The sequence below is a fragment of the Magnolia sinica genome, chromosome 3 (genome assembly GCF_029962835.1).
Source record: "Magnolia sinica isolate HGM2019 chromosome 3, MsV1, whole genome shotgun sequence".
Lineage (NCBI taxonomy): Eukaryota > Viridiplantae > Streptophyta > Magnoliopsida > Magnoliales > Magnoliaceae > Magnolia > Magnolia sinica.
The window spans coordinates 20,364,267-20,386,036 of record NC_080575.1 but is presented as its reverse complement, the minus strand read 5'-3'; the positions used below and the strand labels follow the sequence as shown (position 1 = coordinate 20,386,036).

The 21,770-nt window shown below is 39.0% G+C and overlaps 1 protein-coding gene across 4 annotated transcripts in view; it reads right to left on the bottom strand.

Moving 5' to 3' along the window:
* Nucleotides 1-21,770, bottom strand: part of LOC131239665 (DNA topoisomerase 3-beta) — a 103,711-nt gene that overhangs the window by 69,551 nt on the left and 12,390 nt on the right. For 3 of the 4 annotated variants that reach the window (XR_009168314.1, XM_058237497.1, XM_058237496.1), the window contains exons 4-6: nt 20,409-20,502; nt 12,194-12,293; nt 1,554-1,797 (exon numbers count right to left, since the gene is read on the bottom strand). Coding sequence is in view for 3 of the 4 variants with exons in the window: in XM_058237497.1 (XP_058093480.1) it covers nt 1,554-1,797; nt 12,194-12,293; nt 20,409-20,502 (438 nt within the window). In the remaining variant the exon portion in view is untranslated. The remainder of the gene's footprint in view (nt 1-1,553; nt 1,798-12,193; nt 12,294-20,408; nt 20,503-21,770) is intronic. The other variant, XM_058237498.1, reaches the window with a different exon arrangement.

Genomic DNA, 21,770 nt, shown 5'->3' with positions numbered 1-21,770 from the left:
CCAATGGCTGATGGTCGGTGCTCTGTGGGCCCACCATGATGTATGTGTTTCATCCATTCCGTCCATATATTTTTATATATCATTTTAGGATATTAAAAAAAAAAGAAGATATATTCCAATATCAACTGGGCCACATTACAGGTAACAGTGTGAAATGAACGTTGACCATTAAAAACTTTTTGGGGTCCATAAAAGTATTGGATCTAGCTGATATTTCTTTTTTCCCTTCACCTGGGTCTTTATGACCTAATCAACAGATTTGATGTCAAATAAACAGTACAGTGAGCCTTAGGAATAGTTAAATGATGGATATCCAATCACTATTGTTTTCCTTTGGTGTGGTCCACCTGAGATTTATATCTCTCTAGTTTTTTGGATAAAGCCATAAAATAATCTTTAAAAATTTATGAACGGAATGGATGAAATAAATACATTATTGTGGGGCCCACAGAGCACCGACCATCATCCGCGGGCTGGTGTCAGGGAAGTATCCAAATCTGTTTCCGTAATTGACGGCCCCAATGCCACGTGACCAACTTACGTGGGTCCCACTAAGATGTATTTTTTGCATCCACACCGTCTATACATTTGAAGAGATCATCTTATGGCATGAGCCAAAAAATGGGTCAGATCCAGAGCTCGAGTGGACCCCACCATAGAAAACAGTGGAAAGAGTGACTCCGTTAAGGTAGGCCCTTAAAATTCTTAAATTTATATATCAACCCCTTAAATTAGAAAGGAAACCGGATGGACGGCGTGGATAGACTACATACATTAAAGGTTGGCCCAACTGAGTTTACTAAGTACAATAAGTGCGTACTCCGTAACCCACCGCACGATCGAAACCCCTTTTCACCCCATTTCCGCACCCTTCTTCTTCGTTTTCCCTCTCCTTCACGCACGCAGAGATTCCGATGATCGCAGCGGCGACGATTCTCGTTCCGGAGGAAGGGGTTCCTCAATCTGGCCCGATTTCTCGCCGGAATCTCCGAGAAATCTCCACAGATATATCGTAATGGACCACCTCCGATCACCAATCTTCGCTGGTACTCTCCGATTTCTCTCTTTTTTTTTTAAATCTAATTCAATTTTTTTTTATTCTCCACCTATGCGCATGGCGATATCGCACGATATATCGTGCGATATCTGAATTTTTGCATTTTTGGTATCTTCCGGGCGTTATCGCCCGGGTATCGTCTCGTTGGGGCCCGATAACGATAATATCGGCCGATAGTATCGATATTTCGAACACTGGTCACAAGTGCCAATTGAAGCAAGACAAAATCTAAATAAAATAATAGGTCGAATTGGATGTTGACGAGTACCGGTGAACCTAAGATAAAAATCTTAAATATCAACAAGAAAGCTCAGCTTTCCTTGAAATTGCTACATTGTAAATGTCCACCTAAAAATAAAAGAATTAAACTGTGGAAGAAAATGTGAAGCTCAGCTTAATTCAGGGTCTGATAGAACAATTTGGTGGACAATATATAAAAGAACATCAGACACTAGAAATAAACAGAAAAAGAAGAAGAAGAAGAAGAAGAATATACGAAATAACTCTGGAATCAAGGTTCCCATATTTTCCTTGGAAATAGCGAGTTTGAAACCGCGTAAATGCAACTCCAACTTTCAGGTCTATCTCTTGGCGTGCATCAACAGCCAATGCTTCATCCCTATTGGGTTCAACAAGGCTATCCATGGCCTTCAATATGTCTTTCTCAGTAACAGAAGAAAATCGAGCACGGTAAACTCTCTTCATAGCCTCCATTTTGTGAAACCCAGTACATTCAATAACTGAAAAGGCACATATAATTGTTAAGAGTCAGTTGAAAGTCAAGTATTTTATCATTCACATGACCCTATTGCATGAAGAAAGTAGACCACCATAGATATGCTTGAAACAAGTTTAAGACTTGTTTGCATGTATAACTAAGCATCTAAACTCAAGTTCATTGGTTCAGCTATAATGATAATAGCAGGTAATGAATCTCCAAGAGAAACTTAATAGCAGGTACCAGCTGTTACATAATTACTACAATCACATTGAGAGTATACATGAAAATTCCAATCTGTAAGAATAAATGAAAGCAAACCACCATAACGCCTCTTGAAATATGATCATGATTAACCTCTCTAAGTATTACATGAAGAAAGAAAACACCATAAAGCTTCTTAAATTATGATCAAGATTAACCTATATACTCCTGAATCCTGACTACATTAATGCAGGTCATAAAATCAAATGCTTGACAATAACAGGGACATGAATATACAGAAATACATCATCATGTGACAGTTGATTTTAGAGCTTAGGAAGAAAAAAAAAATTAATAAATACATATCATTTAATCCTCTCACTACAAGTTTTCAGTGTTTTCATCCAGGGTGGACAAATATTCTGAGAGATGATATATAGGAACAAGATATTAAACTTTGACATTACATAGCATGTTGGGAGTGGCTACTGATCCAAATGAGCTTCTTTAAAATCTCTTACTTGCATTACCAGGATTATGTGCTTGTGTTTAGGGAGAGTTTATTTTATTACTTTATTCCCTATTGTCCCGTTAAGTCTGTGCCGGAAGCTTGCTTTATGAGGTCACGTTTGCAGTTCTTGTTGTGGAGCCTCTATCATAGGACTAAGAGTTCATTTGCCTGGTATAGAGACTTGAAGTACTTCTCAGTATTGTGGTTATGAGATTAAGGAGATGAATTCTCATAAGGTATAACAATATTTTGTATCTAATTGAAGAGAGGCAGATGCTAAGCCCATTAATTCTATCGTGGAACAAAACCATAATTTTAATATGATGATCAAATATTGTGAGAGATCTAGGTAGCTACTACCAGTGTTTTAATTATTGGCGATATCAACCGATATATCCCACGATATATCTTGTATCCCACCTATGCGATACGAAACGCACAAGTAATGTAATATATCCCACATGTTTGAACCGGTGAGCATTTTTTATTTTCGACAATTTTTTTTTCTTTTCTTCTACAAATCTTGTTAAATTAGTGTCAAATTGTTACAAATTCATGATTTTTCATGTTTTGCACAAAAAATCATGGATTGGGAGCTTCAATTTCGAGATTTGGAGGTAAGGCTATACATGAACCAAGCTAGCTTGAAAAGCTCGCTTGGCTTGGCTCGATCTAGCTCGACATGACTCGACTCGAATGATGACTCAAGGTGAGCCAAGCTTCATATGACCCAGCCCGTTTTAAAAATAAGCCAAGTTCGAACATAGTAGAGCTTGACTCGACTCGAACCTAGCTCGGCTCGACTCGAATATATATTATATTATATATATTATTATATTTTTTAAAAATAATAATAATAATAATAAAACTTAAACTATACCCCACCTGTCCGTCCCATTCTTACCCTTTTCCTTCCTTACCTAACTCGCCGCGCTCAACTCCTCTCTCTCTCTCTCTCTCTCTCTCTCTCTCTCTCTCTCTCTCTCTCTCAGCCACTCACCCGACTTGTCTCAACCATACAGCCTACAGTCGCCCGAGCTATCCTCTCTCTCTCTCTCTCAGCACCAACAACAAGGTACCCTCTATAGATCTATCTAATATTATATTATATATATTATTAATTGAATATTTGATTTAGGGATTGGGTCAGTTGGGTCGGGTTGCTAGGTTGAGTCAGGTGCGGGCTGGGTCAGGTTGGGAGCAGACTCGACTCGACTCGAGATAAGCTCGCCTCGACTCGATCCACTAGCTCGCCTCGAGCTCGAGCTCGAACTCGAGGAGAGCACAGACAAGCCAAGCCAAGCTTGACCCACCTCGACTCGACTCGGCTCGATGTACAACCCTATTTGGAGGAGATGGGCCGGGTTGCGGAAAATTGAAAACAAAAATAATAATTTCTCACAAATCAATTGCAATTTGTGTCCAAACATAAAATCAAACATGTATGTAACCTGATCTAGTGATTCTTCTTTTGCTTTTGAATGTATTTCTTGTGTTCCCACATTTCTTCTTACATTTATAAATTATATGAATAGACTTTAAATCAGTATTTTGAATAGCATTGTAGTGGAGCGTGTAGCGTACGCTACGTAGCATATGGAAATAGCGTATTTCCTCTGTAGCGTACGCTACAAGGGTTGTAGCGTACGCTACACATAGGTAGTGTGTAGCGTACATTGCGTACGCCTCAGGACTATGGTGTCAAAGGAAATATCAATCAGCTTTACAGATTTACAGATTTACAGCTTTACAGATTTACAGATTTACAGATTTACAGATTTACAGCTTTGCAGATTTACAGATTTACAGCTAATATCTACAGCAGATTTACAGCTAATAGCAGATTTACAGCTAATATCTACAGCTTTGACTGATATGACAGTTATACAGATTTATTCCTTCCTTAATTAGGATATATTAGCTGTACAGTATATTTAGATAGATGTATATATGGTAGGGGCTGAAGATCAGCTTGTATTTCTTCCCTAAATAGCTTGTAATCTACCTATATAATGGGCAATTGTCAATAAAGAAAGGCAGACTTTTTCAAAAGGACTCTAAACTGTCATGGTATCAGAGCTATAGCTCTAAATTTCCATTTGTCTCGTGCTCTCAAGTTTCTTAGTCTCGGTTATTCTTGTTCTAGTTCTGTTGACCTCATGTCTTCCGATAAGTCTGATGTTTCTTTGATTCGTTTCAATGGCAAGAACTACTCTGCTTGGGCGTTTCATTTCAGGATTTTCGTCAAAGGTAAGGAGTTGTGGGGACATGTTGATGGCAGTAACCTAGCTCCTGACAAAGACAAAGACAAAGACCGACACGCCAAGTGGGAAGTCAAGGACGCACAAGTTATGGCATGGATTTTGGGATCCGTTGAACCCAACATCATCTTGAACCTTCGATCTTCTCATACTGCAGCTCAGATGTGGACATACCTGAAGAAGGTCTACAGTCAACAAAACACTGCTCGTCGTTTCCAGCTTGAACATGAATTGGCCACTCTCCAACAGGATAGTCTTTCTATCTCTGATTTTTACTCTAGATTCACTAATCTTTGGGCTGAATACACTGATATAGTTTATGCTGACTTACCATCCGAAGGTCTTAGTTCTGTTCAATCTGTCCATGAAACTACTTAGAGGGATCAATTTCTAATGAAACTAAGGTCTGAATTTGAAGGCACCAGATCCAATCTTATGAACCGAGAATCTGTCCCCTCCTTGGATACATGCCTAAATGATCTTCTTCGCGAGGAACAGCGCCTTCTCACTCAAACCACCATGGAACAACGACGATCTACATCTGTTCCTGTAGCCTATGCAGCACAAGGCAGGCCACGAAGCAGGGATATGAGCACTGTTCAGTGCTTCTGTTGCAAGGGATTTGGTCATTATGCTGCAAACTGTCCCCGAAAATTCTGCAACTATTGCAAAAAGGATGGCCATATCATCAAGGAATGCCCAACTCGACCCCCCAAGAAATCGGAGACAGCATATACTGTCTCAGTTGGCTCTTCTAGTGCGGGTAGTTTGGTGAATACAACACAAAGTGCTCCTGCTCCTGCTCCCGTTTTCCAACCCGTGCCCCCCGACATGATTCAACAAATGATCATTTCTGCATTTTCAGCTTTAGGACTCTCAGGTAAACCCTTCACTACATCATCTCCTTGGTACTTTGATTCCGGGGCTTCCCATCATATGACAAACAATGCTGCTTCTCTTACCAATGTAAACAAATATTTTGGAAATCTCAATATTCATACTGTTGATGGCAATCATTTACCTATCACGGCCACTGGTGATGTTTCCTCCTCTCTCACTGATGTCTTCGTATCTCCCGGTCTTACCACCAATCTTGTGTCTGTCGGTCAGTTAGTTGATAATGATTGTAAAGTAGAGTTTTCTAAATCTGGTTGTGTTGTGCAGGATCAACAGTCAGGGCGGATGATCGCGAGGGGGCCTAAAGTGGGACGTCTTTTTCCTCTTCAATTTCCTTTGTCTTCTTTTTCTTTGCCTTTTGTCGCTTGTAATTCTGCTCATGTTAATTACCGAGCGTGGCATAAACGTCTCGGACATCCAAACTCTAATGTACTTCATGCTTTATTGAAATCTGGTTTTCTTGGGAATAATGAAACACCATCTCTTAGTGTTGTTCAGTTTGATTGCAATTCTTGCAGACTTGGCAAAAGTAAAACTCTACCCCTTCCTTTTCACACACCGCATGTTGTTAAACCTTTCGATCTGATACATAGTGATGTGTGGGGTATGGCACCAGTCACTTCGCATGCTAATTACAAATACTTTGTCACTTTTATTGACGACTATAGTCGTTTCACATGGATTTATTTCCTTCATTCCAAAGACGAAGTATTTTATGATTATAAGATTTTTCATGCATATATTCAGACACAATTTTCGGCCCATGTCAAAATCCTTCGTTCTGACAATGGGGGTGAGTATATGTCTCATTTGTTTCAGGACTTCCTACAGAATCATGGCATCATCTCTCAACGGTCTTGCCCTTCGACACCTCAACAAAATGGAGTGGCTGAAAGGAAGAACCGTCACCTTCTTGATGTGGTTCGCACTCTTCTGTTAGAATCTTCCACGCCCTCTCGATTTTGGTGTGAAGCTCTTTCCACTGCTGTCCATCTCATTAACAGATTGCCTTCTCCCACATTGAACCATGACTCACCTTTCACCAGGTTATTTGGTCACCCTCCAACTTATTCTAACCTTCGTACCTTTGGTTGTGTCTGTTATGTTCATCTTCCTGCACATGAACGCACAAAACTTACGGCTCAGTCAATTAAATGTGCTTTTCTAGGATATTCAGTACAGCAGAAAGGTTTTCTTTGCTATGATCCAAATCTGTGTCGCATTCGAGTTTCTAGAAATGTGACTTTTTTTGAAAATCAATATTTCTTTTCTACCCATCAGGATCATGTTTCTCCTTCATTTTCTGTTTTGCCTATGTTTCCTAACTCTCTTGCAGATCCAGTCCCTTCTAAACCTCTCCTAGTGTATCGACGACGCTCCACCGCCACTTCCCACCAACCTTCAGCACCTCCTGACCTTTTGAAAAAGTCTGCCTTTCTTTATTGACAATTGCCCATTATATAGGTAGATTACAAGCTATTTAGGGAAGAAATACAAGCTGATCTTCAGCCCCTACCATATATACATCTATCTAAATATACTGTACAGCTAATATATCCTAATTAAGGAAGGAATAAATCGTATAAGCTGTCATATCACCAAAGTGTAGATATTAGTAAATCTGCTATTAGTAAATCTGTAGATATTAGTCAGAATCAGAATCAGTAATCTGTAAAGTCAGAATCTATAAATCAGAAAATCAGAAGTCAGAAATCAGTAAATCAGTAAGTGAATCAATGTGTAGATTGATATTTCCTTTGACATCCCCCCTCAAATTGATGCTGGTAAATCGACAAGCATCAATTTGCTAACGAGAAAATGATGGCGCTGACGTGGCATGGATTTTGTGAAGATATCAACGATCTGCAAAGTTGTGGAGATATGTGGAAGAGTGATGACTTGATGATCATAGGCTTCCCTGATTGAGTGACAGTCAACCTCGATGTGCTTGGTGCGTTCGTGATAGACTGGGTTTGCGGCAATTTGGATGGCACTAGTGTTGTCAGCATGGAGTGGAGTAGCATGTACGGGAATGAAACTGAGCTCTGTGAGGAGACCACGCAGCCAAATGATCTCGGAGCCAGTGATGAAGCTTCTTCCCCGACTGCTGCTCCTGTTTCAGCACCTGCACCTCCCTCTCTCCGACTCAGTACTCGGGTTCGTAGACCCCCAGATAGGTTTGGTTTCTCTTCTCCTTCATCCTTCACAGCCAATTTGTCGTCTATTTCTCTTCCTTCATCTTATAAACAGGCAATGGAGCATGAGTGTTGGCGAAAAGCAATTGAAACCGAACTTCTCGCACTTGAAGAAAACCAAACATGGGATGTTGTTCCATGTCCCTCCTCCGTGAAACCCCTTGGCAGTAAGTTCGTGTTTTCTATCAAGCTTAATTCCGATGGGTCCATAGATCGTTACAAAGCTCGGTTAGTGGCACTTGGCAACAAACAAGAATATGGTCTCGACTATGATGAGACCTTTGCACCGGTCACCAAAATGACCACTGTCCGAACTATACTCGCTCTTGCTGCATCCCAATCCTGGCCCTTACATCAAATGGATGTTAAGAACGCATTTCTCCACGGTGATCTCAAGGAAGACGTTTACTTGAAACTTCCCTCTGGTATGCCCACTTCCTCACCTACTGATGTTTGCAAACTGAAACGTTCTTTGTATGGTTTGAAGCAGGCACCAAGAGTATGGTTTGAGAAGTTTCGATCCACTTTGCTTAGTTTTTCTTTCACTCAAAGTCAGTATGACTCCTCTCTTTTTCTACAAAGGACATCCACAGGTATCGTCGTCCTCCTTGTTTATGTGGACGATATCGTCATCACTGGCTCTGACTTGGGAGGCAATCTCTGCGGTTCAAACTTTGTTGAATTCTACATTTCACATGAAAGATCTTGGCCAGCTCACCTATTTCTTGGGTTTGGAGGTGCATCATCAGCCGCACGGTCTCCTCTTGCATCAGCACAAGTATAGTCAAGATCTGGTTCAGCTAGCCGGTCTCACCAACGCGACTTCGGTTGACACCCCCATGGAACTTAATGTGAAATATCGACGTGACGAAGGGGAGCTTCTTGAGGATCCTACTACCTATCGGAAGTTGGTTGGTAGTCTTATCTATCTAACTATTACCCGATCAGACATCTCTTATGCTGTTCATACCGTTAGCAAATTCATGCAAGCACCGAGGCATCTCCATCTATTTGCAATCCGCCGCATAATTCGCTACATTCTTGGGACACCTACTCGTGGCTTATTCTTCCCTTCCGGTTCTTCACTTCAGCTACAAGCCTATAGTGACGCTGACTGGGCTGGCTACCCAGACACCAGGAAATCTACTACCGGCTGGTGTATGTTTCTTGGTGATGCCCTTATCTCTTGGAAATGCAAGAAGCAGGACCACGTCTCTAAATCATCTACTGAGGCCGAGTACCGAGCCATGTCTGCAGCATGCTCCGAGATCATTTGGCTGCGTGGTCTCCTCACAGAGCTCAGTTTCATTCCCGTACATGCTACTCCACTCCATGCTGACAACACTAGTGCCATCCAAATTGCCGCAAACCCAGTCTATCACGAACGCACCAAGCACATCGAGGTTGACTGTCACTCAATCAGGGAAGCCTATGATCATCAAGTCATCACTCTTCCACATATCTCCACAACTTTGCAGATCGTTGATATCTTCACAAAATCCATGCCACGTCAGCGCCATCATTTTCTCGTTAGCAAATTGATGCTTGTCGATTTACCAGCATCAATTTGAGGGGGGATGTCAAAGGAAATATCAATCTACACAGATTTGACAGACTTTCTGATTCTGATTTACAACTTCTGATTCAGATTTATAGATTCTGACTTTATGATTTACTGATTTGATTCACTAATATCTACAGCATTTTACTGACTAATAGCGATTTACTGACTAATATCTACTTTGGTGATATGACAGCTTATACAGTGATTTATTCCTTCCTTAATTAGGATATATTAGCTGTACAGTATATTTAGATAGATGTATATATGGTAGGGGCTGAAGATCAGCTTGTCTTTCTTCCCTAAATAGCTTGTAATCTACCTATATAATGGGCAATTGTCAATAAAGAAAGGCAGACTTTTTCAAAAGGACTCTAAACTGTCATATGGTACTTTTCTTTAAAATAAAAGCTCTGTTTTATTATGTGAGTTAACAAATTGTTTTAAATTGGTGGTGGCCCATATTTTTCACACGTGGCAGCATGTAGATCCATCCAAACCATCCTTCACACACGTGGCACTTTGTAGGTTATAAATATGTACTCATTTGAACATTTTTACAATCTAAACCATTAAAAAAATTAGCCTTGAAATGTACGGTTAGGACTTTTTCCTTTTGAGTAGATGATGGGAGACTCATATTTTAAGAAAAAAAAATTAACTTAAAACTATCGAAATAGGGCTTTCGAACAGCCCTATCTCAATGCCGCAGCAGCCGCACTTGCTGCCATTTTCAAGCTTTGATTCCTACCGATCAAAAGGCCCCTTGAAGATCAGATTTCAAGCATTCAATCGAACCTACAAGAGCATCTTCTTGCTGGATTTTCAAGAGCATTGAAGTCCAAACAAGGGAGAAATCACGTTTCCCTCTTTTCGTAGCTGCGCGGACACATAGCATAAAAAAATTCATTTTCAGTCGATTAAATCTCTATTGAAGGTATGGTTTGGCCCTTTAATCATTGCTAATGAGTTTTCTTTTTATTTATGCTAAAAAGTTGTGGTTATTTTTTTCATCTTTTCAAATTTTTTCTTTTTAGGAGGTCGATTCTTATGTAACAAAGATGCATGGGGGATGTGGTACGTATGGCATGGATTTGACCCATCCAACCATCACATGGGACACGTGTAGGGTCCACTATGGTGTTCTATGCCATGGCCCACATGTGTGGGGTCATCTATGGTGTTTTATGCCATGGCCCACATGCGTGGGGTCCACTGTGGTATCATGTTTTTCTTTTTTTAAAAAATTTAAAAAATAGAAGTATTGTGTAGCTTACGCTACACGCTACGCTATTTCGCTACACGCTACGGAGGTTGAACGCTACGCAACACGCTACCGCTATTTAAAACACTGCTTTGAATATGCTTGCATCAATTCAGTTAGACAACGCATAGATTAGTACCCCATACAAAGAAAACCTATTATATGCACTTGTTTTTTGTAATGTTTTAATTTATAAGTGTGTATTGATGTCTTTTTTAACAATCACTGAAGTTTCATTGAAAAATTCGACCAATTTCCCAATGTTTCCCCATGCTTCCAACAACAACGATGCATTATGCGATACAACCGATATATCTCATGTGATAACCGATACGTATCCATATCCCAAGGGTGCGATACATAACGCGATACCAATATTTCGAACATTGGCTACTACTACTAATCAGAAAGTTGATTAACCCAACTATAACAAGACTGATTTAAACTATTTTCAGGTATTTCTTATTAAACCTGCTCCGAAAGTCCATGTCTCCTAATAAGTAATCATGCGCATAATTTTCTGTAGAAGCCTATTCAGATCCAGAAAGGAGAAGTGTCTTCATGAGATCGATGGCAGACAGATGCTACACATTTGTCAGAGGCATCCAGTTACAGGAAAGAATGAAAACAATCTGTTATCGTGAGATCTAGAAAAAGCAGGATACTGGGAAACAAGGCCAAAAATCTATGAGCTAGCTTGGTTAAAAACAATGTCAGAGGACACAGGAAGTGTTCTTCCAACAAACATGAATTGTGATAACACAATCAAATCTAAGCTTCGCAAAAGGACAGAATATAGATTTAAGTCATCTCTTCATCATAAACAACACCGGCCCTAAGAAAATTCCTACACCATTAGTAAAATCTGAAGATCAGACATGTTTACCAAGCCACTTGGTAAAACTCAAATAGAGGTTACATCAGGCAAGCTAGACATGATAAACATTTCTGCTCCAGATGGAGGAAAATATGGAGTGTCTATCACGTAAAATACATAGTATGCTGATGCTCCAATGATATGACCAATGCTTTAGCCATAGAGATGCTATTCTTCTTTTAATAAATCTTTTCACTATTCATCAAAGAAACAGTTTGGTCATTAGTGTCATGACATGCTTTGCATATTTGACCAGGATTTTGCAAATATATAGTTAGTTGTGCAGTTTTAATTGTGAGTCCAATATAGAACGGAAGACTACTAGCTGTTTCTCTTTGAATATTCCTTCACACGATAGGTAATGAATAACTAACCTCAGTGACAATCTATTATCACCAGTTTTATCAACACAAACATGCACCCAGAAAACAGACTGCCAAAATTGACATGCAGCTTCGTCAAAAAATATAGGTCGTTTCGAGTTTGTATTTGAGACATACAGTAACATAGCATGAGTCTATCTTCTCATTCCAGAATTACAGTCAAGACACCACCTACATAAACTGATTTCTTGCAACTTAAATATGCCACACGCATAATAGTTAACAATCAGACAAATCATTAAACTCGCTTGAATTGAAGAGGTACCTTCAAAGCATATATTTTCTCCTTCCCGGTCACAATCCAGCCACAGTACCAGAAACTCGCACCCACGAGCTTCTTGGCTTAAATGCCGACAAATATGAGCCTTCAAATTGAAGAGGGGAAAAAGTCAGCACACAAATAGCCACATAAATATTTTATTTTAAAAAACAAAAACAAAAACAAAATCAAGAAAACAATCAACCCACAAGTTACAAAACTCATCAATGGTGTTGATGAACTTTCTTTTCCTTTCGAAAAGGGAGATTAATGTCACAAATTAAAAAGAAAAGGAAAACAATATTTGCTTAGAGTTTGCGCAAAATTGGTGGTGAGGACATTCGAGCACCAGTCAGAGTATACCGAGGAGAGCTCTCATTTCTTTAATGCTAGGTGATGCATACATGGGGCCCCGTGGGACCAATTCAAGTGCCTAGCCCGTTGAATGTCCCACATGCATGATTATGCATCTTTAAAGGTCCCACACTGGGAAGATGCATGTGGGCTACTTAGTTGGACCATTCTAACCGATGGATCATCGTCGTTGAACATCTTGATCGTGGGTCACGAAATAGTTTAGTTTATTTAGTTGTTTATATATTTTTTTGTTTTGTTTATATTTTTGCTGAAGTTAGGGAGTTGGGAACAAATTTTATTTTATTGAGCGTCTTTATGTGAAAGTTCTTATCTGAGAACGTCTTCTTGTAAAAAGTCTTTACTGGGACTATACAAGGGTTGGACGTCCCCACCCTAGCCATTATTGCATATGAAATAAATAACTCTTTCTCGTTGCTTTGTGATGAAGTAAAACCTCATGTGATCGGAGCAATTTGGTGTGATGCCATAGAGTGATTCCTAGTTATCCTTCTCTTTCATTCTCTTCCATCAAAAGTTATTTCTTCTATTTTCTCTTTCTCTTTCTTTCTAGTTTTCTTTTCTTCTTTCCCCATCAACAAACAATCCCCACATCCATCCTTGTTCTTCTTTCTCCCAACCCACCCCCTAACCGTACATCCATACGGCCATACCTAGCCATACCCACCGGTCCGTACAACCGTATGGACAGATTTGTAGGGTTGTTCGTACGGTCAGCCTCCCCCTTCCTTTCATCCTTTGTTTACTCTATTCAAACCCTAATCCCTAAAATACCAAATTCCAAACCTAGTTTCCTACAAAATCCTAAATCCCTTAAACCCTAACCCCAAATCCCTAAAACCTTGAGCCCTAATTCCCAAATCCAAAATCCCCAAATCTCCAAACATTATTTTCCCCAATTCTGAAAATCTGAACCTATTTTCCAATTCCTTAAACCTTTAAATCAGCCCTAGCCTATCAACCCTAAAAAAGACAAGTACTTCCTTTGAATGACGATTAGTACCTATGCTAAATGGAAGTCCTACCTTCCATAGGTCCTATCTAATCATGCTTTATAAGATCTAACTGACAGGTTGTGATTTAGTCTTGAATCTAAGCATAGTTAAATAATTGAATTCATTAAGCTTGTAATTGATTAGCATTATTTTGTGCTTAAATTGTTCTAGGTAATCCATTGATGATCTCATTGCATCATTCTAGGCAAGGCCATCCGTCCGGCATCAATTGGGAGCCTCCTACACTCATATACCTTAAGCATATGAAAAAATTGAAACGTTTAAGAAAACAGTAATCCGTAACATAGGAAGTTCAAAGGATACAAAACTGAAAGTAGACACATGGTTATTGCATCAACAACTAACAATTTGAATAGAAATGGGGAAGAACATGCACAGATAGATTTAGTAGAACTTACAGTTTCAATGTCCAGAACTGACAAATTCTCATTCTCAAAGAACAACAGTGGAGATGGGGATGCTACAAATGTTGATTGAAGCAATGGGGTAGAAATAGGGTGAAGCTTAAAGGACTGGATAAAGACCTATTGCTTGATGGGGTACAATTTCTGTTGGTTCCTTACATCCATCTATGAGATGAATTTTGGGTGCGTTGCAGAGACTGTACAAGCATGTATCGAGCATATTTGTACCCATGCAGTGTATATATTCATTTTAGTTGGGTGTGTATGTTTATGTATTGGTGCTCCCTTGCGACAACATTCCTTTTTTTCTAGTTTAGGGTTTTATATAAAAAAAGATTATGGAAAGAGCACTCTCTAATCTTTCTTCCTGTTTTCTTTCCCAAATCCTCTTCCCTTCTAATTCTTCACGGTACCAGATCTAGGGTACACACACTGAAATATAACCAAGATGGATCCATTGCCGGACAGAAAGCTCCTTCAGTGGAAAAGGGATTCACCCAAGCATTCATGGGTGATTTTCATGAGAAGTTACCTATGGTCGCCAAGATGAACTCAGTTCGTGTTCTCCTCTCAATTATTGCTTGTTGTACTTGTAGCCGGCCCCTTTCCTAGTTAAAATGTGAATTATGCAATTTTTCCATGGTAATCTCTAGGTAGAGGCATACATGTCCCCTGGGTTCTGTTCTCCTAGAATGAAAGGGAAGAAGTGCAAGTAAAAGAAGGCCTTATATGGTCTTTTTGAGTTATGAGTATGTAATAATGTTTGTTTTAACACCCCTGAAGTTTCATTGAAAAAGTCGACCGATTCCCCAATGTTTCCCAAAAACAACAATTCATTACCCGATACATGCAATACCAATATGTTTTTGTATCCTAAGGGTGCAATACATGCGTCGATACCGATACTTAAATCATTGGTAGTTCCTAATCCCGTCCCGTTATATTGTCATAATCAGGTTGCTATCCATATTCCTTATAATCCTGTCTTTCATTATAGAATGAAGAACGTTTAAGTGGATTGTTATTTTTTGCAAAAAAAAAAAAACACACGTCAAGGAAGTTGTCTACTCATGTTCATTCTAAGAATCAGTTTTCTTACAAGGCCATGCATTTCGCTCAGATTCATGAGATTGTATATAGGTGGGCATGAATGACACATGTGCTCCAGCCAAGGGAGGAGGCTTGGAGAGATTGTGTGTAGGGTGTATTAAGCCAATTTCTACTCTTACAATGTATTATATTCATTTTAGTTGGGTGTGTTTATGTATGTATTGGTGCTCCCTCAAGACACCATTCCTTTTATCTTGTTTACGGTTTTATAATAAAATATGATCAGGGAGAGAGCATTCTCTAAACTCTCTCCCCCTTTTTTGTACCAAATCTTCTCCCCTTCTACTTCTTCAGGTGGAATTATGAAAAGTTGGGGAGATGTAGAGTGAATACAAAGATTAGAATATCCGTTGATTTGGCCTCAATAATCTCACTGATATTCCTCTATTGGTGGTCCAACAATAAGGAGAGATGGGTCATGTCTAAACTTGATCGGTTTCTAATGTTTGTGGACAAGAACAATCATTTCCAAGGGGTTTTGCAATTTGCACTTTTGCGCACAACTTCTAATCTTATTCTGATTGTGTTGGAACCAATGTTTAAAATAGTGAATAGCGTGTAGCATAGCGTTCAACCCTCTGAAGCGTGAGGTGTAAGCTACACGCTGAATTTTAATCAAGGTTGAGCTTGGTTGCACCAATTTCTCTCTCTTTTCGAAAGGCACTTGGTTGCACCAATTTCATGATATTTTTCACCAAATTAGACTAATTAATAATGAAATTTAACAAAATTTCATGATATTTGATGCAACCAAACGCAACCTAAAGAAATGGGAAAGGGCAATGGTTTGGTATAAAGGTAAAGAAAGAGCAACAGAACTTATTTAATAATTTTTTAAGCGGATTGATTTAATACTTTTTTTACGACAGGGTATCCCTACCTCTTTTTAAGGCAAGACTAATCCCTGCGGATGCACGCAATCACAAGCAAATCACATGCATCAGGTAAAGCACGGGGATGGGAATCGAACTCATGTCTGTGGGGAGCAAATCCATGACATTAGCCATACGTCCAAACCCCAGGTGGGTATTTAATATTGTTACTTGTATTATTTTACTTAAAGCATTGAAAAGATCAACTAATTTTTATTGAAAATAGAAAAATGTAACAAATCATTGAAAACAGTAATTGACATTAATATTGTAGTGAAAAATAACTTTGTAATATAAGCTACATAGCGTGTAGCGTGTGCAAATTATCGTGAAGCTCAAGCTACATGCAACTTAAGCTATTTTCATGAATTACGTAACATCAACTACATAGCATAGCCAGTAAAAGCATTGGTTGGAAGTTGGAACATCTGGCTTGGTGATGAGGACATCACGTCACGTACACCCTTACGTACGTATCTGAGGAGGAGGTGGGCCGCACCCATTTCCCTGTGGCTAAGTGAGTACTTGTGATCGTGCTGAAGACCCCATGTGCATGGGCGAGCATCTAGAAGACCCCACACTGGGAAAACGCACATAGGCTGCTTTATGGAGTAATCCAAACCATTGGATTCGAGGAACACGACGATCGGTCCATTAGATCGCATGGATCACATGATCGGGCCATTGATCGTTGATCATCCACATCAGTTTTAGACTTTATCATATTTTAGGATTTAATTTTTTATTATTTTATATTTGGACACATTATGAGTATTTTAGTTGATTTTATTTATGCTAGGGCTATTTTCATTAAAATTCACAAGACGTGGATTATTGTAATTTTTGAAACTTCTTGGATCTATAAAAAGAGGGGGGTGTGTGACCTCTCTCCCATTCGACTTTGTGATTTAAAATAAATAATTTTAAAAAAAAACAAAGAGAAAAGCTCTTGCTTTCTTTTCACATCTTCATGCGATTTGAAGATACTTCCATACGATTTGGAATGAAGATTGGTGCGAGGCTAATCTTCATCAGTGGAGGTGCGAGGTCTCCATCTATCTCCATATCATCTTCTCTTTTCTCCCCCATTCAGGTATTTTCTTTAAGTTCTTCATTCTCTCCATCATATATCTTCATCTTCTCCCAAACCCTACTTTTCCATACCCATCCACACTAACCGACCTAAACTCATCCTCCTCTGCCACACGTGTGACCATACGGCCACACGTGTGAATCCCACCTGCCCCTTTTGGTTTCCCACCATCATTATATCAAAACCCCTTTCTTCCATCCCCGAAACCCTAAACCTGAAATTCCTAATTTCCCTACTTTCCCAAATTACCCAAACCCTAATTTTCACCCTAGGTTGTATTAGGTTTCCTATTTTGAAATAGACTATACCCTATGCTAATTGGATGTCCCTACATCCATTAGATCCTACTTTCTTTTTTATTTAATGATCTTGTGTTGCGATGATGGTAGCTTAGGCTAGGATTATGCATGATGCTCTTTTGATTTTCATGATATTTGTGATGATTATAGCGATGTTTTTTTTTTTTTTTTTTGTTAAATATCTTAATTTAGCAACTTGATCTCACAAGTTAATTGGTTCATGCATCGGTCCTGCATCACTTGGTTAGGTCCCATTCCATTTCTCCTGGAAAATTGGCGTTTGGAGACTCCAAATTTCTCGCATTTGCAGTTCGGTTGGTGAAAAGGCTCTAACATTGAGGGTTAGCCATTTTTATATTAGCCAAGAAACACCAAATGCTTTGAGACCCATCTTAAGGAATGGAGCAAGGTTTCTTTTAGAGGGAAAGACTTGAGGAGGGAAGAGATCTTATTCAAAATGTCAAGCATTGATGTAGTCGAAGATCAGGCTATGGTTGTTTCTACCCGTAAAGGGATGCAAGGGAGAATTTGAGGCATGAATAACAACAATTTTATGTAGAGAGATGGTTTGGACTTTGGAGGCAAGAATCTAGCACCACTTGGCTTTTAAGGGTTTTTCTTTTTTCTTTCTTTTTTTCTTTTCTTTTTTTTTGGGGGGGTGGGGGGGACCAAAGTGAAAATTATATTAAAAAAATCCAAACAAAAGAGGAACAACACTAAACAAGAAGGGAGAGCAATAATGATGAGGGATCATCCTAGGACAGAGACTAGAATCCACAACCCATCAACCAACAAAGTCCACACTCTCATGCCCAACAGAAACCTTTAGTGCCAAAGCCCAAGTAATCACCATTCCTTTTGCATGTCTAAAGACCTCTCTTGGAGATTCCAATTTGTTCACAGAGGCCCAACTGTAAAATTCCTTCCAAATGGACCCCAGACCTGCCAACAAGGATAATCTCTAGAAAATGTGTCCCTTATTGCCCTGCCTTGCAGAATTCCATGATCAAACAAAATATACAGTCATTTCTAGCATAAATAATATTAATCTAAAAGGCTCAAAGAATCCTAACCAAACCTCCAACTCAAATTCATGTTGAATAAACAAATGATAGGTTGATTCTTCATTAACTCAATGATTTTAATCAACCTATGTAATAGACAATTACATGGTGCATATGGGAGTTTTGTGCTCTCATTGCTAGTCCCAAGCCCGAATGGAACTTTTGCCACAGCCTTTATCATGAATCCTAACAATATGACATTTCAAACAATAGAGTAGAATGGCACAACAAGATTCGTATAGTTGACCCCAATTAATTGGGATAAGGTTTAGATGATGATGATGATCTGTTGATTCTTTCCTCAAACACATAATGCATCTATTGAAAATCATCATCCTTGCGTTCCTTAAGAAGTCCATAGAACTTTGCCCTACCATAATTAGTATGCAAGGAGTCACAGAATGATTCCACTGAAAAATTCCCAAGAATTCCAACTTGCCATCAGCAGTTATCCCATATGCTCACTGTAGGAATCAAATTTTGAAGACATCCCTACAAACCATTGAACTCTAAAAGTTCTTCATCTATGAGATTCTAATGAAAACAATGCCAAACCACCTCAGCACCCACCATCGAGAAACATTGAGCCACTGATAATTCCTTATTTAGCACCATCCTAAATAGAAGGGGAAAAATCCTAACTTAATGGCATGCTTGCACTAAGAATCCTCCCAAAACCTAACCTAGGATCTAAACACCTCTTTCCATATCCCAAGGTCTAAGATATTTTGATTTATGACGTTGCGGCAAACATGGTCATGCGAGTTATACATGAGAAGCTAATTCTAATTGGCGGTTTTTTTTTTTGTTTTTTTTTTTGGAGAATTAACGAGATTGTATCAAAGGGGAGAAAAAAGACATTAAAAAAAAAAGGGAAAAAACTAGAAACAGAAGAGCAGGAAAAACAGAAAAGGCTACGCTGAGATAGCGAAAGCCATTAAGCAACAAGAAAAGAAAGGTCTGCTTCCCTTAGAGTCGGCGTATGTGGCCCATTTGATCACCAGGTTTAGAGCTTTGAAAGAAACTGACTCGGCTGAGGAGGAGTTTCTAAAGCATCTATCATTTCTCTCTAGCCAAACGGACCACCATATGGCAAGGATTACCATTCTCCAAATGTGAGTCTTCGCCTTCCCGAGCCTGATACCGTGCCAAGCTTTGAGCTGAAGGTCCACTGAACCTGATATGCACCAGTGCATGTTGAAACGGCTGACAAAGTCAGCCCATAAAATCAAAATGAACGGGCAGTGAAGCAGCAAATGATCTATCGACTCAGCGTTTTTCATGCAACAAAGACAAATGTTGGGGAGGACCATTCCTCTTTTCCCCAGATTGTCGACTGTGAGGATTTTCTTGTTGGCAACCAACTAGGCGAAGGCCACTACTAATTGGTGAAGGTTATGCAACCATTGCTACATTAGATCCAAAGGTTCTTCAATTTGGAAATACGAACATGGGAATTAAATCATTGAAATCTTTGTTTGATCGAAAGGAGGAAAGGTATAAAAAAAGGGCTTTCTTCCACAATGTCAAACGTGCAGAGGCACAATAATGATATTCATAACTTCATATAAGTGGTGCTTTAGTAGAAGATCCAGAACAAACTAAGAAAGAGTTTGTGAGTGTCCATGAAAAGATATTTGTGAATGAAGATTTTGCAAGGCTTACACTAGCTGTTGCTTTCAGAAGGCTTCCTGAAATTTATTGCCTTGCCAGAAAGGAATGGGCACCACATAGAGCCAAGAGTGCAAACCTCTGAATTTTCCTTCTTTTTTTTTTAATGAACATGGTTTATCCATATAAATAATACTTGAAAGCTTGAAATCATTAAAGAACTTGTATCACCATCAAAGATAATTAACAGACTATCCAATAAGCTGTCTCAAAATTATTTAATTAGTCCAAGCGATAAAGTTCAAACAAGAAAGTGTAAAACCACAAAGCTAGCACAAGGTGAACTTAGAAAAAGAAATGAAGCTACAAGGCTACACCTTCGGGTTTGATTCTGCCTTCAAAATCGAAGCCTGGAAAAGATCCATAGGATCTGTCACTTCCCAGTTTTGATATGTTGGTGGAAAGTCTACACTGGAATTGTAAAAGAGAAGCCAAAATCAGAAAACCCAGTATCTTGGATGTGCAAATCAAGCAGGTTCCCCTCACATGATAATTCCAGAGAATTAAATACAGTGCTTCAGAACACTGCTTTTACACATTTCATAGTGTCAACACAACAAATGGAATTACATCATAGACCTAAAGGATTCTTCTAAGAATTGAAAATAAATAAACAAATAAATGATCACAAAGACATGAAAGTGTATGGAAGATCTATGTTAATCGCAAAAGCCACTTAAGTCTTAGTTTCTTTTTTTTGAAACTATAATCTAGGTGACAACCATATTTTATTGAACATGCAAGAAGCACATCAGACACCCAATGGAATTTATTACTAGTTGTGATTATCTCAACAGAAACCATTTACAGAATAGTGTGTAAAGTGACCAAGTTTGTAATGGAAACCTTGACTTGAGCCACAACACTTTCCTCAACGTTATATCTGGTCTTAAGCAATGTAATCATCTCATATCTCATATCTGACCCATTAGTTTCTTGTTACCATCATTCTTCCCACATTTATCAATTACTATAGGGATGGGGAGGCTTTCCAGTTGTGGCCATTCTCCACTAACAACTGTATGCCGCATCAATAGCTAAAGCATGCCTGACTAGTCAGCAAAATTATCAATCCTCCATTAAGTAATTGAGTTTGCAATTGTAACTTAAATAAATTAACACAAAGGGTCAAGTATTGAAGAATGAAGAGACAGTGTTGGAAGGGATAGTTCTGTCCCAAGGGACCACACCCAACCAAAATTTCAGCAATTGGACCTAGTATGCTAAGAGAGGCTGGTGTGAACAAAGCAATTAAGGCAACAACGGGCTGGTTTCATCATCATACAAACACATTACTTTCTTGTTATCAGCATTCTTAAGGCCTTTACTAGGGATGGGGAGGCTTGCCAGTTGTGGCCATTCGCCACTAACCATTGTATGCCTCTTCAGTAGCTAAAGTATGGCCTGACTCTAGTCAGCAAAAATATCAACTCCTCCATCAAACAATTGAGTTTGCAATTGGGATTAAACCAATTAACACAAATAGGAAAAAAAATTAACCTTCTATGATAATCTTCTCAAATTTATACACCAATGTCTCTCTCTCAAACTAAGGATTTCTTAGTTATTACTAGAGAATCCATTTCAGCTATGAGCCATCTGATTAATCTTATTGGGACCTCTCTCCTTTTTTTTCTTTTCTTTTTTGTAAAGATAATGGGTACTCTACAGTAGTCGCA